The following is an 18,022-nucleotide window of genomic DNA, read 5'->3' on the forward strand; positions in this document are numbered from 1 at the left end:
GAAGCCTACCCCACCCTCACCTAACAGCCGTTCTCCTTCATTCCTCCTACCACTCCATCCCCCTCAGCCACTTCCTCCTGTACCACTACCCCCTCCCTCCTAGATTGTAAGCTCGAAAGAGTAGGGCCCTATAACCCCTCGTGTGCTGTTTGTAGTTGCTGTACTGTTTCATGTATTGTCCCCCCCTCTATTGTACAGCGCTGAGCAAACCCTTTGGCGCTATATAAACTCGATGTAATAATAATAATAATAATAATAAGTGAGTTGGCTACGTCTATTTTGTCAATTGTGGGGCTACTCTGTTTGGAACCCCCTAGATTTTTATCTACCCTTTAGCCTAGTGCATCCTGGTTTTTTACCTTGTTACTATATGTCTCTGTACAGTGGTCTGACATGACCCTGGGAGTCATCACTACAGTGCTGCAATCAGTAGGGAACCTGAGTATAGCAGTGGTAACAGAACACAGGGGGGTATCAGAAGTGCTCCTATAGATGTAATCAATATTCATGGATCACTACTCTGCAATTTGCATCAAGTCATACATTTCCACACTTAGCAACAGGAACTATATTGGACCTGTAGTTCCTCTGTAGCAGTTGTTAGATGATGGTGACGTACCTGCTGAGCCGAGGATGATGGGATTGAAGACTGACTCAGTAACCGCATAGATGCTTCTAAGTGCTGAGGAGGTAGAAAGAAATTTGGGAGCTGAATGGGATCAGATCTGGACAGGAAAATTGTTAAGGAAAGCAAGCACAAAAAGAGACAATGTAGAGTGAAAACACTTCCAAATTTTCCTTACTCTGTAAATTCTATCACTTGGAGCTTCCTGATTACATGATTTGCGAAATGCATTGAAGCCCAGCCATTTGCCGTCATTTCCGGCTCTTCCTTGCGTCACTCCCGGTCCTTCCCTGCGTCACTTCCGGCCCTTCCTTGCGTCACTCCCGGTCCTTCCCTGCGTCACTCCCGGTCCTTCCCTGCGTCTCTCCCGGCCCTTCCTTGCGGCACTTCCGGCCCTTTCTTGCGTCACTCCCGGCCCTTCCCTGCGTCACTCCCGGCCCTTCCCTGCGTCACTCCCGGCCCTTCCCTGCGTCTCTCCCGGCCCTTCCCTGCGTCTCTCCCGGCCCTTCCCTGCGTCTCTCCCGGCCCTTCCCTGCGTCACTCCCGGCCCTTCCCTGCGTCTCTCCCGGCCCTTCCCTGCGTCTCTCCCGGCCCTTCCCTGCGTCTCTCCCGGCCCTTCCCTGCGTCTCTCCCGGCCCTTCCCTGCGTCTCTCCCGGCCCTTCCTTGCGTCACTTCCAGATGACGGATTCGATTCCTGGAACGCACGCCGACTCAGGTTGAGAGAGCGGCAGTGCGGAGCATCTGCTTCTGCCTTCTGGAGCAGATAAGGCAATGACGGGCGCAAGGCGGTTCTCTCGTTCTGGGAGGACGTCACATGATGTCCTCCCACTCTAACTGCGCGTGCATGCCCCCAGGGGGCAGCGCGGCGATCGGTGGTGGGCTGTGTCCCTGGGACACAGCGGATCACCGATCTACGGAAAGAGCCGATGACGTCGGCTCTGTCATGTGATCAGCTGTGTCCAATCACAGCTGGTCGCATGTAAATAAGGAAAAGCCGGTAATCAGAACTACTCAGAGGGGACAGGCACACTGATCAGTGCCACCTATCAATGTCCACCAATGCCACCTGTCAGTGCCAATCAATGCCACCTGCCAGTGCCCATCAGTGCCACATATCAGTGCCTACCAATGCACATCAATGCCACATAGTGCCCATCTGAGCTGCCTTTCAGTGCCACCTATCAGTGCCAGTTAGTGCCACCTATCAGTGCTGCCTATCAGTGACATATATGAGTACTGCCTTTCAGTGCCCATCAGTGATGCCTGTCAATGCCACCTACCAATGTTTCCTCATCAGTGCTGCCTATCAGTGACATATATGAGTACTGCCTTTCAGTGCCCATTAGTGATGCCTATCAGTGCCACCTATCAGTACTCATACATGTCACTGATAGGCAGCACAGATAGGTGGAACTGATGGGCACTGATGAGGAGGCACTGGTAGGTGGCATTGACAGGCATCACTGATGGGCACTGAAAGGCAGTACTCATATATGTCACTGATAGGCAGCACTGTCTTTCAGTGCACATCAGTAATGCCTGTCAATGCCACCTAGGAGTGCCTCCTCATCAGTGCCCATCAGTGCTTCCTATCAGTGCAGCCTATCAGTGGCCATCAGTGCAGCCTCATTAGCGCACATCAGTGAAGGAGAAAAATCACTTATTTACAAAATTTTATAACAGAAACTAAGAAAAAACTTTTTTTTTTCTAAATTTTCAGTTGTTTTTGGTTTGTTTAGCAAAAAATAAAAAATCCAGAGGTGATTAAATACCACCAAAAGAAAGCTCTATCGGTCTCAAAAAAATTATAACATTTTCACATGGGTACAGTGTTGCATGACCGCGCAATTGTCATTCAATGTGCGACAGCGTTGAAAGCTGAAAACTGGCCTGGGCAGGAAGGGAGTACAAGTGTCCTGCAGGCAAGGGGTTAAAGGCAGCTTTTCCTTATTTATGGGATTGAATTGGAAGGTGGCGCCCTGACATTTTTGTTTGTATTTTATTAAAAGTTACATTTCCCTTTCAATCTGCAACGCTGTCATTTTCTGTAAAACACAATGCAATATGGCAGCCTGAAGGCCTTCTGTACAAAGTGTACGGAACGCCCCCAGAAATGTCAATTCCTGTTCGTACGATAGGCTCACGGATTTTCCCAGTATGCAATAAGTCAGATTTTGAGCATCTCCTGCAACAAAAATGTCATTTTGGTGAGATACTCCCAAAGGGAAATCGTGCCTAAAGGGATGCAGACCCTGCCACTTTCCTCAGTAGAACCCTGCAGCAGCTGATTGAGAATTATAAAACCACTCCCATTCACATTCATTATGCACATGGTCACAGAAAAACAGCTATTTCTTCAGATTAACAAAAGGTAGAACTCTGCTACAATGTTTGTTAAAATGCTCACCTAGAGAAGAATGTTTTTTTTTCTTAACGAAAGTGGAGTTACTCTTTAAACAAACAATAAGCCGGGACAGATTTCATTTAAATATAGTCTAATTTCCACCAGTTGGAGAAGCTGTCAGAGGCATAAGATCTGATATTTACCATATAATGTGGGGACCTTGGTTATTAAAAACCTTTGCAGTGCTTCTTAAAGAAGTGTTGATGTTGTCTAAGAACAGAATGTGTAATGAGCACTTTGCCCCACGGTTCCCGATTGTATTTCAGCAGCAGTAGTAAGGATACAGAAGATTAAAGTGCTGGAGGGTGCTGGTTTCTTCCATGTCCGGAAGCTCCTCCACGCTCTGCACTGAAGGACTGGTGTCCCTCTGAGAAGACTCAGGATGTGAAGATGATGACTGATATCCGGACCTGTAGGCATCTCTCGCCTCTCTATCATCTTCTCTTTCCATAGCAAGGTCCTCAGACTCATCAGGTTCACTGCCACTTAATGACACCTCAGCGGGCAGTTCTGTTACTCCATGAGTAAGTTCCTCACTCCTCAGTCTGTCCTCCTCTTCATTGTCTGAGAGGTCTGGTGAACTCTGGCCCATTGAATTGATGCTTTCCGATTCTTCCAATGCATCTGGATTTTGTGTGTCTGAACCACTGCCTCCATTAATTTCAGGGAATTCATCTGCCATGTGAGAGTCGCATGATCTGGCGGTATTTGGATTACTGTCCTGATCATTGTGGAGAACCGAAGAAATCAGACAGAGCTGTTCTAGGAGATTTCCATTGGCTGAAAAGCCTTCCATAGCCACCTGCTCTGTCTGTGGATCATCTTCTGCTTCAGACACCATACTAGACCACGGGCTTGTTCTGTCTGTCAGAGTGGTGAATTCATTCAGAGTCCTTGGCTCAATGACATTTTCCTCATACTCCTCCTCACTGTCCTGCTGAATGTCATCCTCTGGCTCTTCCTCTTCATGATCCTCAACAAAGCTGCCCTGTTTCTCAGTGTAGCTTAAGAAGTCTTCTATGTTGTTCTCCTTACGTTTGGGAGATCCAGCTTCAGAGAACGGCCGTGTATCCACACGGTGAAATTCAGTCTCATTGTCTGATAATTCCTTGTGGATGATTGGCCACAAATTCTCTGATGGACGTATGCCAATGACCTCAGACCCGGATACACTTGGATGCCGATGACTGCTGCCAACATCTACTGTGCTGGGAGGAACTTCTCGAAGGATAGTCTTTTCCTGGAGGCCTAAAAGAGAAGAAAAAAATCAACAAAACATAAGTACACTACCTGCATAAAAAGAGAATATATTTTTTATTCATCAATAAATCCAAGTTCATTGGAAGATATGGAATTCCGGTGGTATAAAGAAACACTCTACCAGGGACGGACTGACAACTCATGGGGCCCCGGGCAATAGGGGATCATGGGGCCCCTGTGTCCTTGCCCAAACTCAAAAAAGCCTATGAAAAAGGTACCAGGGGCATCTCATGGGGCCCCTACCAGGGGCGGACTGACAACTCATGGGGCCCCCGGGCAATAGGGGATCATGGGGCCCCTGTGTCCTTGCCCAAACTCAAAAAAGCCTATGAAAAAGGTACCAGGGGCATCTCATGGGGCCCCCTACTGACCCCGTGCCCTCAGGCAGTGCCCGAGTTTCCAAATGGTCAGTCCAGCCCTGCACTCTACCCATTCAAGGACTGTAAAGAAAGTCTGAGAGGCCAAACCGCCAAACACCAACACAGTCACACAGGAGGAAGGGAAGAGAGACAAATATGCCTCTATGCTTAGCAATGCCAGTTCATTTTTTCTTTCCTTCTTGCAGCTGAACAGAGTGGTGGGGGAGGCATGGCCAAGGCAGAAGCTCACATTCAAACATTTGTATAATACTGCACCTTTTTTTAAAGTTCCTTTATTTGTGTTTCATATGCATATTATGGGGTCATTATACCCATGTCGTTAAAAACGGTCAGTACATGCTGTATTGTATGCTGATAATACTCACTCAGTCACTATGGGATTCATTTTCTGTGTTCTGCAAAAAACCTGGCTGATTCTGTTGTTCACTGTCACTCCCTCCTTGTGTGTCCCTGCTGTTGCTGGAGATTCAGCAGTACAGCTGTTGTCATCTACTGAGCATGCTCCAGTTGCAGCTCCCTTCTAAGTTGTTCATTTCCTCCTCTTTTTTTATCTGTGCAGCCCATGTGACTAGAGAGTCACATGTGCATGCAAACACTTTGGATAAATGACAGCCCACTCCCTCCCCAATAAACAGCTCAACAATCTAGGGGCAGGATATTACATGTTGATTGATGATGGCGTTCCACTCCTTGTCATTCTGAGTACATACTAACAGTAGAAGGGTGGGAAACAACCCGTGTCTGGCAGAACCTCCCCCTAGAATGTCCACACCATGTTTTTGCACATAGATAATGAACATTTGCATTCAAATACATATTGGTAGGACAATTTAGAACATTTCAAAATAATTATGTATTTTTCCTCTGTATTCTGAAGGCTGTTATTTTTTTCTAACATGTGATCAACAGGAAAGGACTAGACCACTCCTCCCGATAATGCTTTTCTGTAGATGTGCTGGGAAAGAGCTTGGTCAGATGACAGCTGTATATGGATTATGAAAGTTTTTTTTTTTTTAAATTAAAATAAGTGACGCCATCATCCATATACATGAAAAGAAGGGATATTGTAAATTAAAGTGGTTGTAAAGGATTTTTTTTTTAAATAACAAACATATCTATACTTACCTGCCCTGAATTGAACTGCACAGAGCACCCCGAACCTCCTATTCTGACACTCCTGGCTCCGCCCCTCCACCAGGTACCCCCAATGGGAAACAGCTTCCCATTGGGGCAGTCACAGAGGCTCGCTCCTGAGCCCTGCTGCTGCGTCCATTGACACAGACAGCGGGACACTTCCCCGCCCCCCACTCCCTCATCACTGGTTTTGATTGACAGCAGTGGGAGCCAATGGCTCCCGCTGCCTCAACAAAGCCTGTGAGACCCGGAAGTGAGGGGAAATTAGAATTGCAGATGTGCACAGCATTAGATCGATTGAGAGCTCAGGTAAGTAAAAAGGGGAATGGGGAGGTCAGGGGCCAATACCGATACCTAAACATTTTTTACCATAATGTGGACAGCACAGTGGCTAAATGGTTAGCACTTCCACCTGGCAGTACTAGGGTTGTTGGTTCGAATCCCAGCCACGGCACCACCTGCCTGGAGTTTGCATGTTCTCCCTGTGCCTGCGTGGGTTTCCTCAGGGTACTCCGGTTTCCTCCCACACTCCAAAGACATGCTGGTAGGCAAATTGGCTCCTGTCTAATTTGGCCCTAGCATGTGTATGTATGAATGTGAGTTAGGGACCTTAGATTGTACACCCCTTGAGGGTTAGGGCCTGATGTAAATATACAATATATATATATGTAAAGCGCTGTGTAAATTGATGGCGCTATATAAGTACCTGAAATAAATAAATAAAATAATGCAGGGAACTACTTTAACCAGTTGGCAACACTGTTGCACTGTGTGCAGAATTATGTATATATAGACGCGATTCTGCTTCTGCTGTGCATCCCTTAGTAAAAACACAACATACTACACAGAAAAACAGTGGCTAGGCACACAGATCACCCTTTGGTCGCCCTAGATGTTTAACCCCTTCCCAGCCAGTGTCGTTAGCATAGTAACAGTGTGCATTTTTAGCACTAATCACTGTATTAGTGTCACTGGTTCCCACAGTGTCAGTTAATGTCAGACTGTCCGCCGCAATATCGCAGTCCCGTTGATCGCCTCCATTACTAGTATAAAAATATATATATATATATATAATAATTCCAGTATATACACCATAGTTTGCACAAACCAATCAATATACCCCGATTTGCAGCAGAATACATATTGGCCTAAATTTATGAATATTAAATTTATTACATTTTCTATTTGATATGTTTTATAGCAGAAAGTAAAAAATATAGTTTTTTTTCCCCCAAAATGATTGTTTGTCTTTTTGCAGTGGTGATTAAATACCACCAAAAGAAAGCTCTATTTGTAGGGGGAAAAAAATGACATAACTTTCATTTATGTACAGCGTTGAATGACCGCACAATTGCCAAAGTAACGCAGTGCCGTATTGCAAAAAAATGGCCTAGTCAGGAAGAGCGGTAAATTTTCCAGAGGTCAGGCGGTCATACAGCGTGTGTTTAGTATCACTAGGTGTGGTTGTGGTTGAGTCTCATGGTTAGTCTGGAGTGGTTGTTATTTTATAAAATTTGTTGAATTTTGGTTCTCACCAGTGATGAGGCTGCTGACTTGTGAGACCAACAGACTGGATTTCTTCAGCAATAACTGAGCATCCGTGTCCTCATCAGAATTGGTGGAGATGGGAGGCCTCTTCTCTGCACTATGTTCTGTGGCTCCTCCACGTGGCGCGGTGCTCGAGAGGCTCCTGTACAGCTTCTGGTTAAAATACTTCTGGATATCATCCAGCTCATTAAGGTTTTTCCTAAAAAAAGAAAAAAAAGTAAAAGAAACTCATTAAAGTATGTAAAATACCAGTGAGGAAAAGCCTTTGCAATGGAACACAGTCAGGACAGACATCACAACATTTCCCATGTGTTCATTGCAAGACATTTCCCTGCATTATGGCCACAAACATCAATGCTGAACATTTTTTACCTTCATGCATTCTATGCATGAAGGTAAAAAAAAAAAAAAAAAATCTGTGTGCAGCCTCCGTTCCCAGCCCCCCTAATATTCACCTAACCACTGGCTCTCGCTGATGTCAATCACAGCCAGTGAGCCAATGAGAAGAGAGGGGGCGGGCCGAGCCACAGCTCCATGTATGAATGGACACACAGAGCAGCAGCTCAGTAGCGGGCCCCCGACAGGGGAAAGGGGCCAGGAGCACTGGTGGGGGACCCGAGAAGTGGAGGATCTGGGCTGCTCTTTACTGCACACAGCAGGTAAGTATGACATGTTTATTATTTAAAAAAAAAAAAAAAAAAACTGCCTTTAGTATCACTTTAAAGCTGAACTCTGGGATGATCAAATATGGTTTAAATACAAGAGCCATGTATATCCTTGCTTTAAATTTGTGTATTTTTTCCAGATCTGTGCAGAAACCAATGTAAAAATTCCCTCTGTGCAGGAGCTTCCTGTAATAAAGACCGGTCACTGCTGCTCTCTCTCCATGTACAGGGTGACTGGTCTGGTCTCCGCCCATCCTGTAGTTTTCTGCAGGCAGTATGTAGTGGGTGGGACTTGCTGGGCCCCTCCCACAGCTCTCATCTTTTGTTTGCATCTGGGTTTGCAAAGGCATTTGGTGCACACAAAGCCAATTTCTATCCTTTGGAGCTATGGAGGAGAATATTTAAATTAAAGTTGTTGTGCCCAGAGTTTAGCTTTATGAGAAACGTAGAATCCTAAGCTACACAGGTAAAGGAAGGAAGTTTATTTGAGAAACGTAGAATCCGTAGCTGCACAGGTAAAGGAAGGAAGTTTATTTGAGAAACGTAGAATCCGTAGCTGCACAGGTAAAGGAAGGAAGTTTATTTGAGAAACGTAGAATCCGTAGCTACACTGGTAAAGGAAGGAAGTTTGAGAAACGTAGAATCCGTATCTACAAAGGTAAATGAAGGAAGTTTATTTGAGAAACGTAGAATCCGTAGCTACACAGGTAAAGGAAGGAAGTTTATTTGAGAAACGTAGAATCCGTAGCTGCACAGGTAAAGGAAGGAAGTTTATTTGAGAAATGTAGAATCCGTATCTACAAAGGTAAATGAAGGAAGTTTATTTGAGAAATGTAGAATCCGTAGCTACACAGGTAAATGAAGGAAGTTTGAGAAACGTAGAATCCGTAGCTACACAGGTAAAGAAAGGAAGTTTATTTGAGAAACGTAGAATCCGTAGCTACACAGGTAAAGGAAGGAAGTTTAAGAAACATAGAATCCGTATCTACAAAGGTAAATGAAGGAAGTTTATTTGAGAAACGTAAAATTCTGTAGCTGCACAAGTAAAGGAAGGAAGTTTATTTGAGAAATGTAGAATCTGTAGCTGCACAGGTAAAGGAAGGAAGTTTAAGAAACATAGAATCCGTAGCTACACAGGTAAAGGAAGGAAGTTTATTTGAGAAACATAGAATCTGTAGCTACACTGGTAAATGAAGGAAGTTTATTTGCAGAGACGTGAAGTTTTAACTGACCAATTTTTTGGACAGCCGCTGAGGACATATAAAATTGTGCAATCTTGTGATCTTTCCTGAAACCGCTTTTCTAACCATCTTTTCAAATCATCCAAACTTTTCCATAAAAATGTAATAGTTTGGGGGCAGCTAAAAGTTTTTGCACTTATGTCCCCTAATAATGCCCTACAAAATCCAGTTCTCATCCAGTAATTGCAGGTAATTCTTATGGTCACCCTCTTAAAACCATATCAACCAATCACTTTACAGCTCAGCTAGTGTCTTGTTATAAAATCAGGCAAGCACAGTGGCTTAGGGGTCGGCATGTCTGCCTTGCAGAACTGGGGTCTTAAATTCAGATCTCAGTGAGAACACCATCTGCAAAGAGATTGCATGTTCTCCCCGTGTTTGTGTGCGTTTCTTCCTACACTTCAAAGACATGCTGATCGAATAAAAGGTAGGTTCACCATTAATAAAACAACACCAAATAAAACAACACCAAATGCTAAACGCCAAGATTAGCACATGGCTCTCAGGCTCCAATTCCATTCTACCCCAGATGAAAAAGAAAAAAGGAAAAAATAAAAAGTGATATTTAATGATGATATGATGAATAAAAACAAAAGGCTGAAAGTCAATACAGTGAACGGTCATAAAGACTGAAGAGTGGTAGCCCTTAAACTATACAGAGATCTCTGCCACTACTAATGTGTTGCTGCCAGTCATGGAGGAGGAACTCCACATGTATAACATCAGGGGGGAGAGAGGACAACACAACCGCCATAGTGCAGAAATCACATGTACGGCCTTTATTGAAAGAGATACTACTCACAAAGTGAGAACAGAGAATACTACTCACACAGTGAGAACAGAGAATACTACTCACACAGTGAGAACAGAGAATACTACTCACACAGTGAGAACAGAGAATACTACTCACACAGTGAGAACAGAGAATACTACTCACACAGTGAGAACAGAGAATACTACTCACACAGTGAGAACATCAGCAGACATGAACATGAAAGGGTCGGTGCCGCTTGAGCTGTAATAGCAGTGTTTACTCCATCAATGCAGATCAGGCTATTACAGCTCAAGCGGCACCGACCCTTTCATGTTCATGTCTGCTGATGTTCTCACTGTGTGAGTAGTATTCTCTGTTCTCACTTTGTGAGTAGTATTCTCGGTTCTCACTGTGTGAGTAGTATTCTCGGTTCTCACTGTGTGAGTAGTATTCTCTCTTTCAATAAAGGCACTATGGTGGTTGTGCTGTCCTGTCTTCCCTCTTAATAAAATGTTACATGTTACACCATTATTTAGGGAGTAACATGTTACTGTGCAGCATCCCCCCCCCTCACCCCCTGTGACAGCAGAAGGATGTTCTTCTCCCCACACCCACTGTCACATTTTGAAATCAGGGTGGATGTGCAGGGGCTCATCTGTGAATGAGAAAAGTCCCCTCCGCCACTGCGGCAGACGAACTTGTAGTATCAACGACCTGCGAGTACGCTGATCAGCAACCTTGCAGTTCATTCACACTGCCTACAGCTCAGGAACGGTTTTCCCTGTACAGAGTTACAGGCAAAGAACTGACACTGTGCCCGCAATCCAATGATCATGGGTGAAATACTCTGCAGGGCCCTGTCAAAAAAATAATAAATGAACATTTTTTCCTGCAAAAAGATGTGCATCATTACCTATTTATTTTTTTTCAGGAAATATGGCTTCTGTCTAAAGTGGCCCAAGTATGCGTGTACGCATGTGGGATAGGACCTTCGTTTACAAGCTTCTTGAGGGCAGGGGCTAATGTGAATGTATAGTATGTAAAAGGACTGTATAGATTGTCAGTGCTACATAAATACCTGTAATAAACAAGTCTGATGGCTGGCATCCACATTAGCACAACAGTAGTCATGTATTAAGGGCTCTTTTCTCACACTATAGTAGTCTTTAAACACACATTCGCGTACCTATAGCGGTAATGAATGTTTATTTAATTTTTAATATATTTCAGATACTTCTATAGCGCCGTCAATTTACGCAGCGCTTTACACACACACACATATATATACATATAGTACATTCACATCAGTCCCTAACCCTCAAGGGTTGTACAATCTAAGATCCTTAACTCACAGTCATACATACACATACTAGGGACAATTTAGACAGGAGCCAATTAACTTATCAGCATGTCTTTGGATCGTAGGAGGAAATCAGACCACCTGCAGGAAACCCACACAGGCACAGGAAGAACATGCAAACTCCAGGCAGGTGGTGCCGTGGATGGGATTCGAACCAACGACCCTAGTACTGGCAGGCGGAAGTGCTAACCATTTAGCCACTGTGCTGCCCCAGTGTTCTGGACTTGTTGCCAACACTCCTCAAATACCTTGCATTGTTTTTTGTTTTTTTTTCATTTACAAGGCTAAAATGGGAACTGATCACTTTTGGGGTCGCTTTGCAACCCCACCATAGGCACATTTATAGTGCCATTATGGCATGCTTGTGGTGCATTTCAATAGACGTGAATGGAGGCAGTTGCATAGAGTAAATGCGAACTCTGCGGGCAGTTATTTTTGCCTCGTTGCAATGCAATTCAATGCTAAAACTGCAATGTGTACACTTCCATCTGCTCCCTAGTTCAAAAATTCTGAGTGATGTTGATAAGCAGTTGTGAAGCAGTAAAAACACAACCCAACTAGCTCTATTTTAACACCTTTGTGAAAAAGCCCTTAAAGCATATGTAAAAATCCAACATTTTTTTATTCCTGATATGTGCCTGCTGTACCATGTACTTATATGAAAAAGTATCTTGTTCTCTTTGTATTGCTTCCTTTGTGTGAAATACCTGTGTTGCTGCCAGTCTCTCTGCTTTCATAATAAAATTAAACACACTAGCCATGAGAGCACAGCATGGTCAGTTCAGTAATGGGCAGCACAGTGGCTAAATGGTTAGCACTTCCACCTGGCAGTACTAGGGTCGTTGGTTCGAATCCCAACCACGGCACCAACTGCCTGGAGTTTGCCTGCGTGGGTTTCCTCCGGGTACTCCGGTTTCCTCCCACACTCCAAAGACATACTGGTAGGTGAATTGGATCCTGTCTAAATTGGCCCTAGTATGTGTATGTATGAATGTGAATTAGGGACCTTAGATTGTACACCCTGTAGCAAACTTGCTCATCAGAGTTGGACGTGGAGTTCCCTTTTTTTTTATTATTTAGAAGTATTCCTCAGTCCTTCATTCCCTACCCACTCCCTTCCTGAGAGGCACAGTGACAGATGGTGTGGGTCAGCCGCAGGTTAAGGCATCCTTAGTCCGGTGCCGAGCAGTCTGCGAAAGTGTAGCCTTCCTCACCTAAGTCATAAGGCCAGCTCATCAGAGCATTGGGAAGCACTGACCCCAGCACTTGTGTAGGCTCACCCATCATAAAACAAATAAGGCAGCTTCTCCCCAGAATTGAAAGAGAGTGTAACCTCCCAAAACCTAACAGTTAAAGATGACAGAATGAAATGAACATTCCTCAAGTCAGGTTTTTTCCCCTATGTTTCATGTCATGGATCATGACAGATGTTGGTTCTAATTCAGAGTTCGCCCGACTGACCCCTCCCAAAACAGTGCAGTGGCCAGTATTCAGAGCCACTCCCCTTGCAGGGGGATTTTAAAAAGACAGGCTGACAAGCCGAAAGCGAAGCTAAAGACATCTCCTGATCTTAACATCGTAACAGCAGGAGATCAAATACCCTTTCCGCTCTGCAACTTGGATCTGCTTACAAACCAAGGCGTATTGACAAGTAACTTAACCCTTTAACTTCCTTCCTATTATCTCTTTCCTGTGTTGTGGGTCTTTATCTATATATAGATATATATCTTAGTTACATCTTTTTGTAAATATTTTGTTGCACCTGTTTGACTCTTTTAGTAATAAACCTCTCTTTCTGAAAGTGTTGAACTGTTTCTAAGCGCTTACTTGCAATTCACGAATTCCTGCCTTTGAAGAGATGCTATTGTTTGTTATAATCTCTGTATAACAGGCCTGCGGACCGTGTTGTATAGATCAATATTTCAATCATTATAGTGTATATTTGATAACGGGAGTTTCCCAGTCTCCGACAAAAGTGGTGGTGGCAGTAGAGGGTTAGTTGCGTAATTAACCCGACCCAGTAACAAGCGCATTCAGGCTGCAGGCACCGATTGTAGCCCATTAGCTGGACAATCGCTGTGCAGGGTGCAGCTGGGTGTCGCCTTGTTACGCGCGTCACACCGCGGTTTTAGATCGGCCGGTCATTCGGTCACGAGTTTGGTGAGAAGGTCTGGGGTCTGACACCGCGGGCGTGACGTATTATTGTTGGTCGCGGTCGTGCGATTGTCGCAGGTTGGTGGCTGTGATCGTGCGATCGTGACACACCCCTTGAGGGTTAGGGACTGATGTGAATGTACAATATAAAGTGCTGCGTAAATTGACGGCACTATATAAGTACCTGAAATAAATAAAATAATTATGCTGGGAACTCTGCCTGCTTTCCTCCAATGATCACACTTTTACTGACACTCCCACTCCCTGCGTTTTACTGGGAAAATCAGTGTGCAGCTGTTTCTCCTCTCCTAGTTTTGCAGCTGAGAACAGAAGGAATGTGATCACTCATAAAAAAAAGGAGCAAAAAAAAAAAAAGGTATTTATGTTTTTGTATCTATACACAAATGTTTTGCCTTTCATTTCTGGGTTGTTTTACAAGGTGAGGGTTTACAATTACTTTATGGTCCCATTCGCCTACCTAAGTGCTGACAGCAGTGATGTGCGGGAAGACTGTGAAAGGACATCTAGGTGTTCTGCGCTTCGTGTGTTCTGTTCTGCCTGGTGTACCGACTCCTGGAAACGTCTCATGGTCTCTGTGTGTTCTGTATTGCCAACTGCTAGGAATGCATTTTCTCTCCTAAAAGAAAAAAAAGAAACATAGTATAAATCTGTAAAACTGAAATGAAAGACTGCATGTACTGTAGGTTGCCGTGGCTGAACTCTCCTCCTGCTATTCGTCTAGTGATCAGTTTGATCCAATGACTAATACTTTCTGAGGATCTAAGCAGCAGAGGCAAGTGAGATCCCTCCATCCACTGACAGCCTACCTACCACTGAACGCACGTGCAGGAGACCTGGGGATCCCCTCTGTGCTCCCCCCCTCTAATGAGCCCCATTGCTCATCTATGAATGCAGCCAGACCCCCCCCGCTGTGCACATGAAGCCCATCTAAGGTCCATCTGAGTACCTAGAGAAAGGATCGCCTGTCTACCCAGGATACTGCATCCACCATACCCTGTAAGGGACCTCTGGCTGGCTTGGATCGGCTTTAAACCCTGGAATCGCCCGCTGTGATATCTACCCTTCAGAGGGAGGATTACTTTTCATCTGTTCTACCCTGATCCCATTGAGAGGACATCTATACCTATATATATGTGCATTAAGATTGTGTATCTGGTGAGTGCGCAAATTGTATTACTTCCATCAGCACGAGCGCCGGAATGTCTATGAAGTAGTCACCTTCAGAGCACGATTGCCACTTTTGAAAATTTTTTGATTTTTATACTCATGAACTTTTAATAATTTTACCATAAAGGCAATTTATCAGATTTATCATTCCTAGCGCTGCACTACATTGTTATATGCTATAGTAGAACTATAGTATCACAACAGTGGTAAACAGAGGACATGATCTGACCTTACTGTGATTTTTGTTACTCTGCACACGCTTTTCAGGTCAGCAGTTTAGGAAATATTGAAGCCGAAAATAACAGGCCACTAGTATTTTTACATGCTGGTCAGCAATGGAAGGTTTGATGTTTGCTTTGAAGTAGATCTGAACTCAAAAACAAATTTTGTTATCTTATAAAACACACCTAGGAATGTTACAGAGAAATTCCTGGTATAGCTTATTGTTTTTATACATAGTTGCATCGGTTCAGCTTGGAATACATACATTGGTCCAGCTTTACTATACATAGTTCCAATGGTACAGTGTGGGACCTAGAAGCAAGTAGAGTTCAGTGAAGCAACGGTGTCTGCTTCAGTGATTTCAGCTTCCAGGGGGATTGGCCAGGTATGGCGTACACACAGTTTCATTGACCTAATCTCGACCAATGTAACAATGTAGCCATGCCAGGAATTATTCTTTAACAATGTGAAACATGCAGTGCCCTGAAATATCTACCTTTTGTCTAAATCAGGCATCTCCAAACTTTCTAAAACAACAGGCTAGTTTTTTTTCCTTCAGACTTTAGGGGGGCCAGACTGCGGAAGTAGTGGAGATTTTCCTGGGATCAGTGGGAGTAAACATCACCAGATTTGGTATTAGAGAGAGGAATAGTGACCCATCATTGGTATTATCGGGAGGAACACTGCGCCATTATTGGTGTCAATTGGAGAAACGCCGCCCCATTGTTGGCATCAGTTGGCAGAATAACGTGTTGTTTCGGTGGGAAGAAGTGTACCCCAAGAGCTGGATAAAGGCACGCAAAGGGCCACATTTGGTCCCCAAATCCGCAGTTTAGAGACCACTGGTCTCAATTACTTTTGGGGGAGAAAGAAAAAAAAAAAAAAAAAGCAGAGAAATTCATGTGCCTAGACAATCCTGTTCTGCAACCTCAAAGCCAAGACTAGAAATATAAGGACTTTTCAAGTAACCCAGAAGAACTCATACAATTTTCCTAAAAGTGAAAATAATTTTCCCTTCCAACATCTATTCACTATTAAAGTGGTTGTAAAGGCTAAAGGTTTCTTACCGTAATTAATTCTTTGCAGTAAGGTATAAGACCTTCAATGCTCAGGCCCCCCCCCCCCCCCAACTCCCCCATATACTTACCTGTGTCCAATCTTGCTCTTTTGGCTCTCTCCCCCCTCATTGGCTCAGAGACCATCACAGCTAGTGAGGAGGGAGCGGGGCTGAGCTAAAAGTGAAAACAATTTTCTCTTCCAACATCTATTCACTATTAAAGTGGTTGTAAAGGCTAAAAGTTCCTTACCATAATTAATTCTTTGCAGTAAGGTATAAGACCTTCAATGCTCAGACTCCCCCATATACTTTCCTGTGTCCAATCTTGCTCTCTTAGCTCTCTCCCTCCTCATTGGCTCAGAGACCATCACAGCTAGTGAGGAGGGAGCGGGGCTGAGCTGTGTTCTGAGTGTCGATGGACACACAAAGCCAGCTCAGAAGCAAGCCTGCATGAGTGCCCTCATAGCAAGCATCTTGCTATGGAGGAACTTGGGGGAGGAGCCAGGAGTGCCAGTGGAGGACCTGACTACAGGAGTTTCGGGGCTGCTCTGTGCAATAGTTTTGCACAGAGTACATAAGGATAACATGTTTGGTAAAATAAATAAATAAATAAAGGTTTACAAGCACTTTAAAGAGGTTACACATTTGATCCCTAGCACATACTGTACATTTATATGCTAATAAAGCCATGGAATGGAAACCTTTGAAGCATTTCATGGTTATTAAATGTTTTTTTTTAACTGATAACAGATATTACACTTGATCTTAGCCAAAAGGCTGATATACAACTGTTCGTCAGGAACACAACTGAAGCCATTTGTGGCTGTGAGATTTTCTTGGGTACAGTCACTCCAAAGTGTCTCCTGAACAACCACAGGTCTCCCGGGGTACCTCATGATATCTTTAGTAGTCCAGCCTCCACAAGCACATCAAAATATGTAAATTGTGGTTGGATACTAGACGCTCACAGCCCACCTAAACCCTAAGGGAAGAGCAGTATGCGCTTCCACCATTGTATCTTTATTATTCTAATGTTGTTGGGCCCATAGTCCTCAGATCTATACCGTATCCCAAGAAGACACTAAAGATACCGGGTTGGCTGCCAATTTCCCAGTACCAAAATGCACCAGTAAAATTCACAGTACTGTGCCTCTATATCCTGAAATATAACCCAGGCTCGGGAGGCTGACAATCTACCATGGAAGTTAGTTCAGCCATGGACTCCAATACTGTTCTCCCCTAAGGGTTTAGATAGACTGTGAGCTTCTAGTAGATATTGGAAGGAGATATCTGTACAACTGAAATACAATTATGTATTTGATGGCATATACATTTTTAACATATTTTATTAAGATATAAATAAAATAGTATTAATATTGTGTATATGGCCTTTTGAGGTACCTGAAAAGTTCTTCATTTTCAAAAATTGTTCTAGTCTTTGTATCGATGCAGTGGATGTGGTACCCTTTACTTATAAGCCTATCTCCTAGCCATCTGCTGCCTAATCGCTATATATCTGCAGTTTGAAATCTAAGGCACTGCTGCCTCTGACTGCTAGTCCACAGGATTTGGAGTGAGATTTGGTGTCATACTTTGCTGCTCACTGCTCTCCTTGCTGGAGAGGAGGCTATACCTGTAGACCTGCAGTAAAAGGATCTCCCTGCTTCCGCTTTATCAATTCTATGGATATGTACTTCCTTCACCTCTTCTGTTGCTTCTAAAATATCTCCCCATCAATTGTCAGATCACCAGTTCTCAGAAGGGCAGCTTTAATATGAAGAAGCAAAGCCTTTCTTCTTCCAAGATGGTGGCCTCCACACAGCGACACAGTGCAACTTCAACAAAAAGCCCTTTTAGAATAAATATATAGAGTTCTTTTTTTGGGAATAGTTGAGAAGGGTTAGAATCTTTTCTGGTGTTCAATGGTGTCTGGGTACTTCTTTCAACTAATTCTCACTGCGGCAAATGCTGTGCCAACTAAAACTTAATTAGTTTTCCTATGACAGATCCACAAAAACATTAGTTACGC

General features: G+C 43.9%; 1 protein-coding gene and 1 long non-coding RNA gene across 2 annotated transcripts in view; one reads left to right on the top strand and one right to left on the bottom strand.

The window, feature by feature from the left end:
- C2CD3 (C2 domain containing 3 centriole elongation regulator) overlaps nt 1-18,022 on the bottom strand; it is a 169,520-nt gene that overhangs the window by 21,599 nt on the left and 129,899 nt on the right. The window contains exons 29-32 of the mRNA XM_089656482.1: nt 14,005-14,163; nt 7,340-7,551; nt 3,315-4,278; nt 620-725 (exon numbers count right to left, since the gene is read on the bottom strand). Of these exons, the coding sequence (XP_089512608.1) occupies nt 620-725; nt 3,315-4,278; nt 7,340-7,551; nt 14,005-14,163 (1,441 nt within the window). The remainder of the gene's footprint in view (nt 1-619; nt 726-3,314; nt 4,279-7,339; nt 7,552-14,004; nt 14,164-18,022) is intronic.
- LOC149442140 (uncharacterized) overlaps nt 1-18,022 on the top strand; it is a 127,257-nt gene that overhangs the window by 12,837 nt on the left and 96,398 nt on the right. The window lies entirely within an intron of this gene.

The sequence above is a fragment of the Staurois parvus genome, unplaced genomic scaffold, assembly GCF_062004578.1.
Source record: "Staurois parvus isolate SC_StPar_1 unplaced genomic scaffold, SC_StPar_1.0 ptg000909l, whole genome shotgun sequence".
NCBI lineage: Eukaryota > Metazoa > Chordata > Amphibia > Anura > Ranidae > Staurois > Staurois parvus.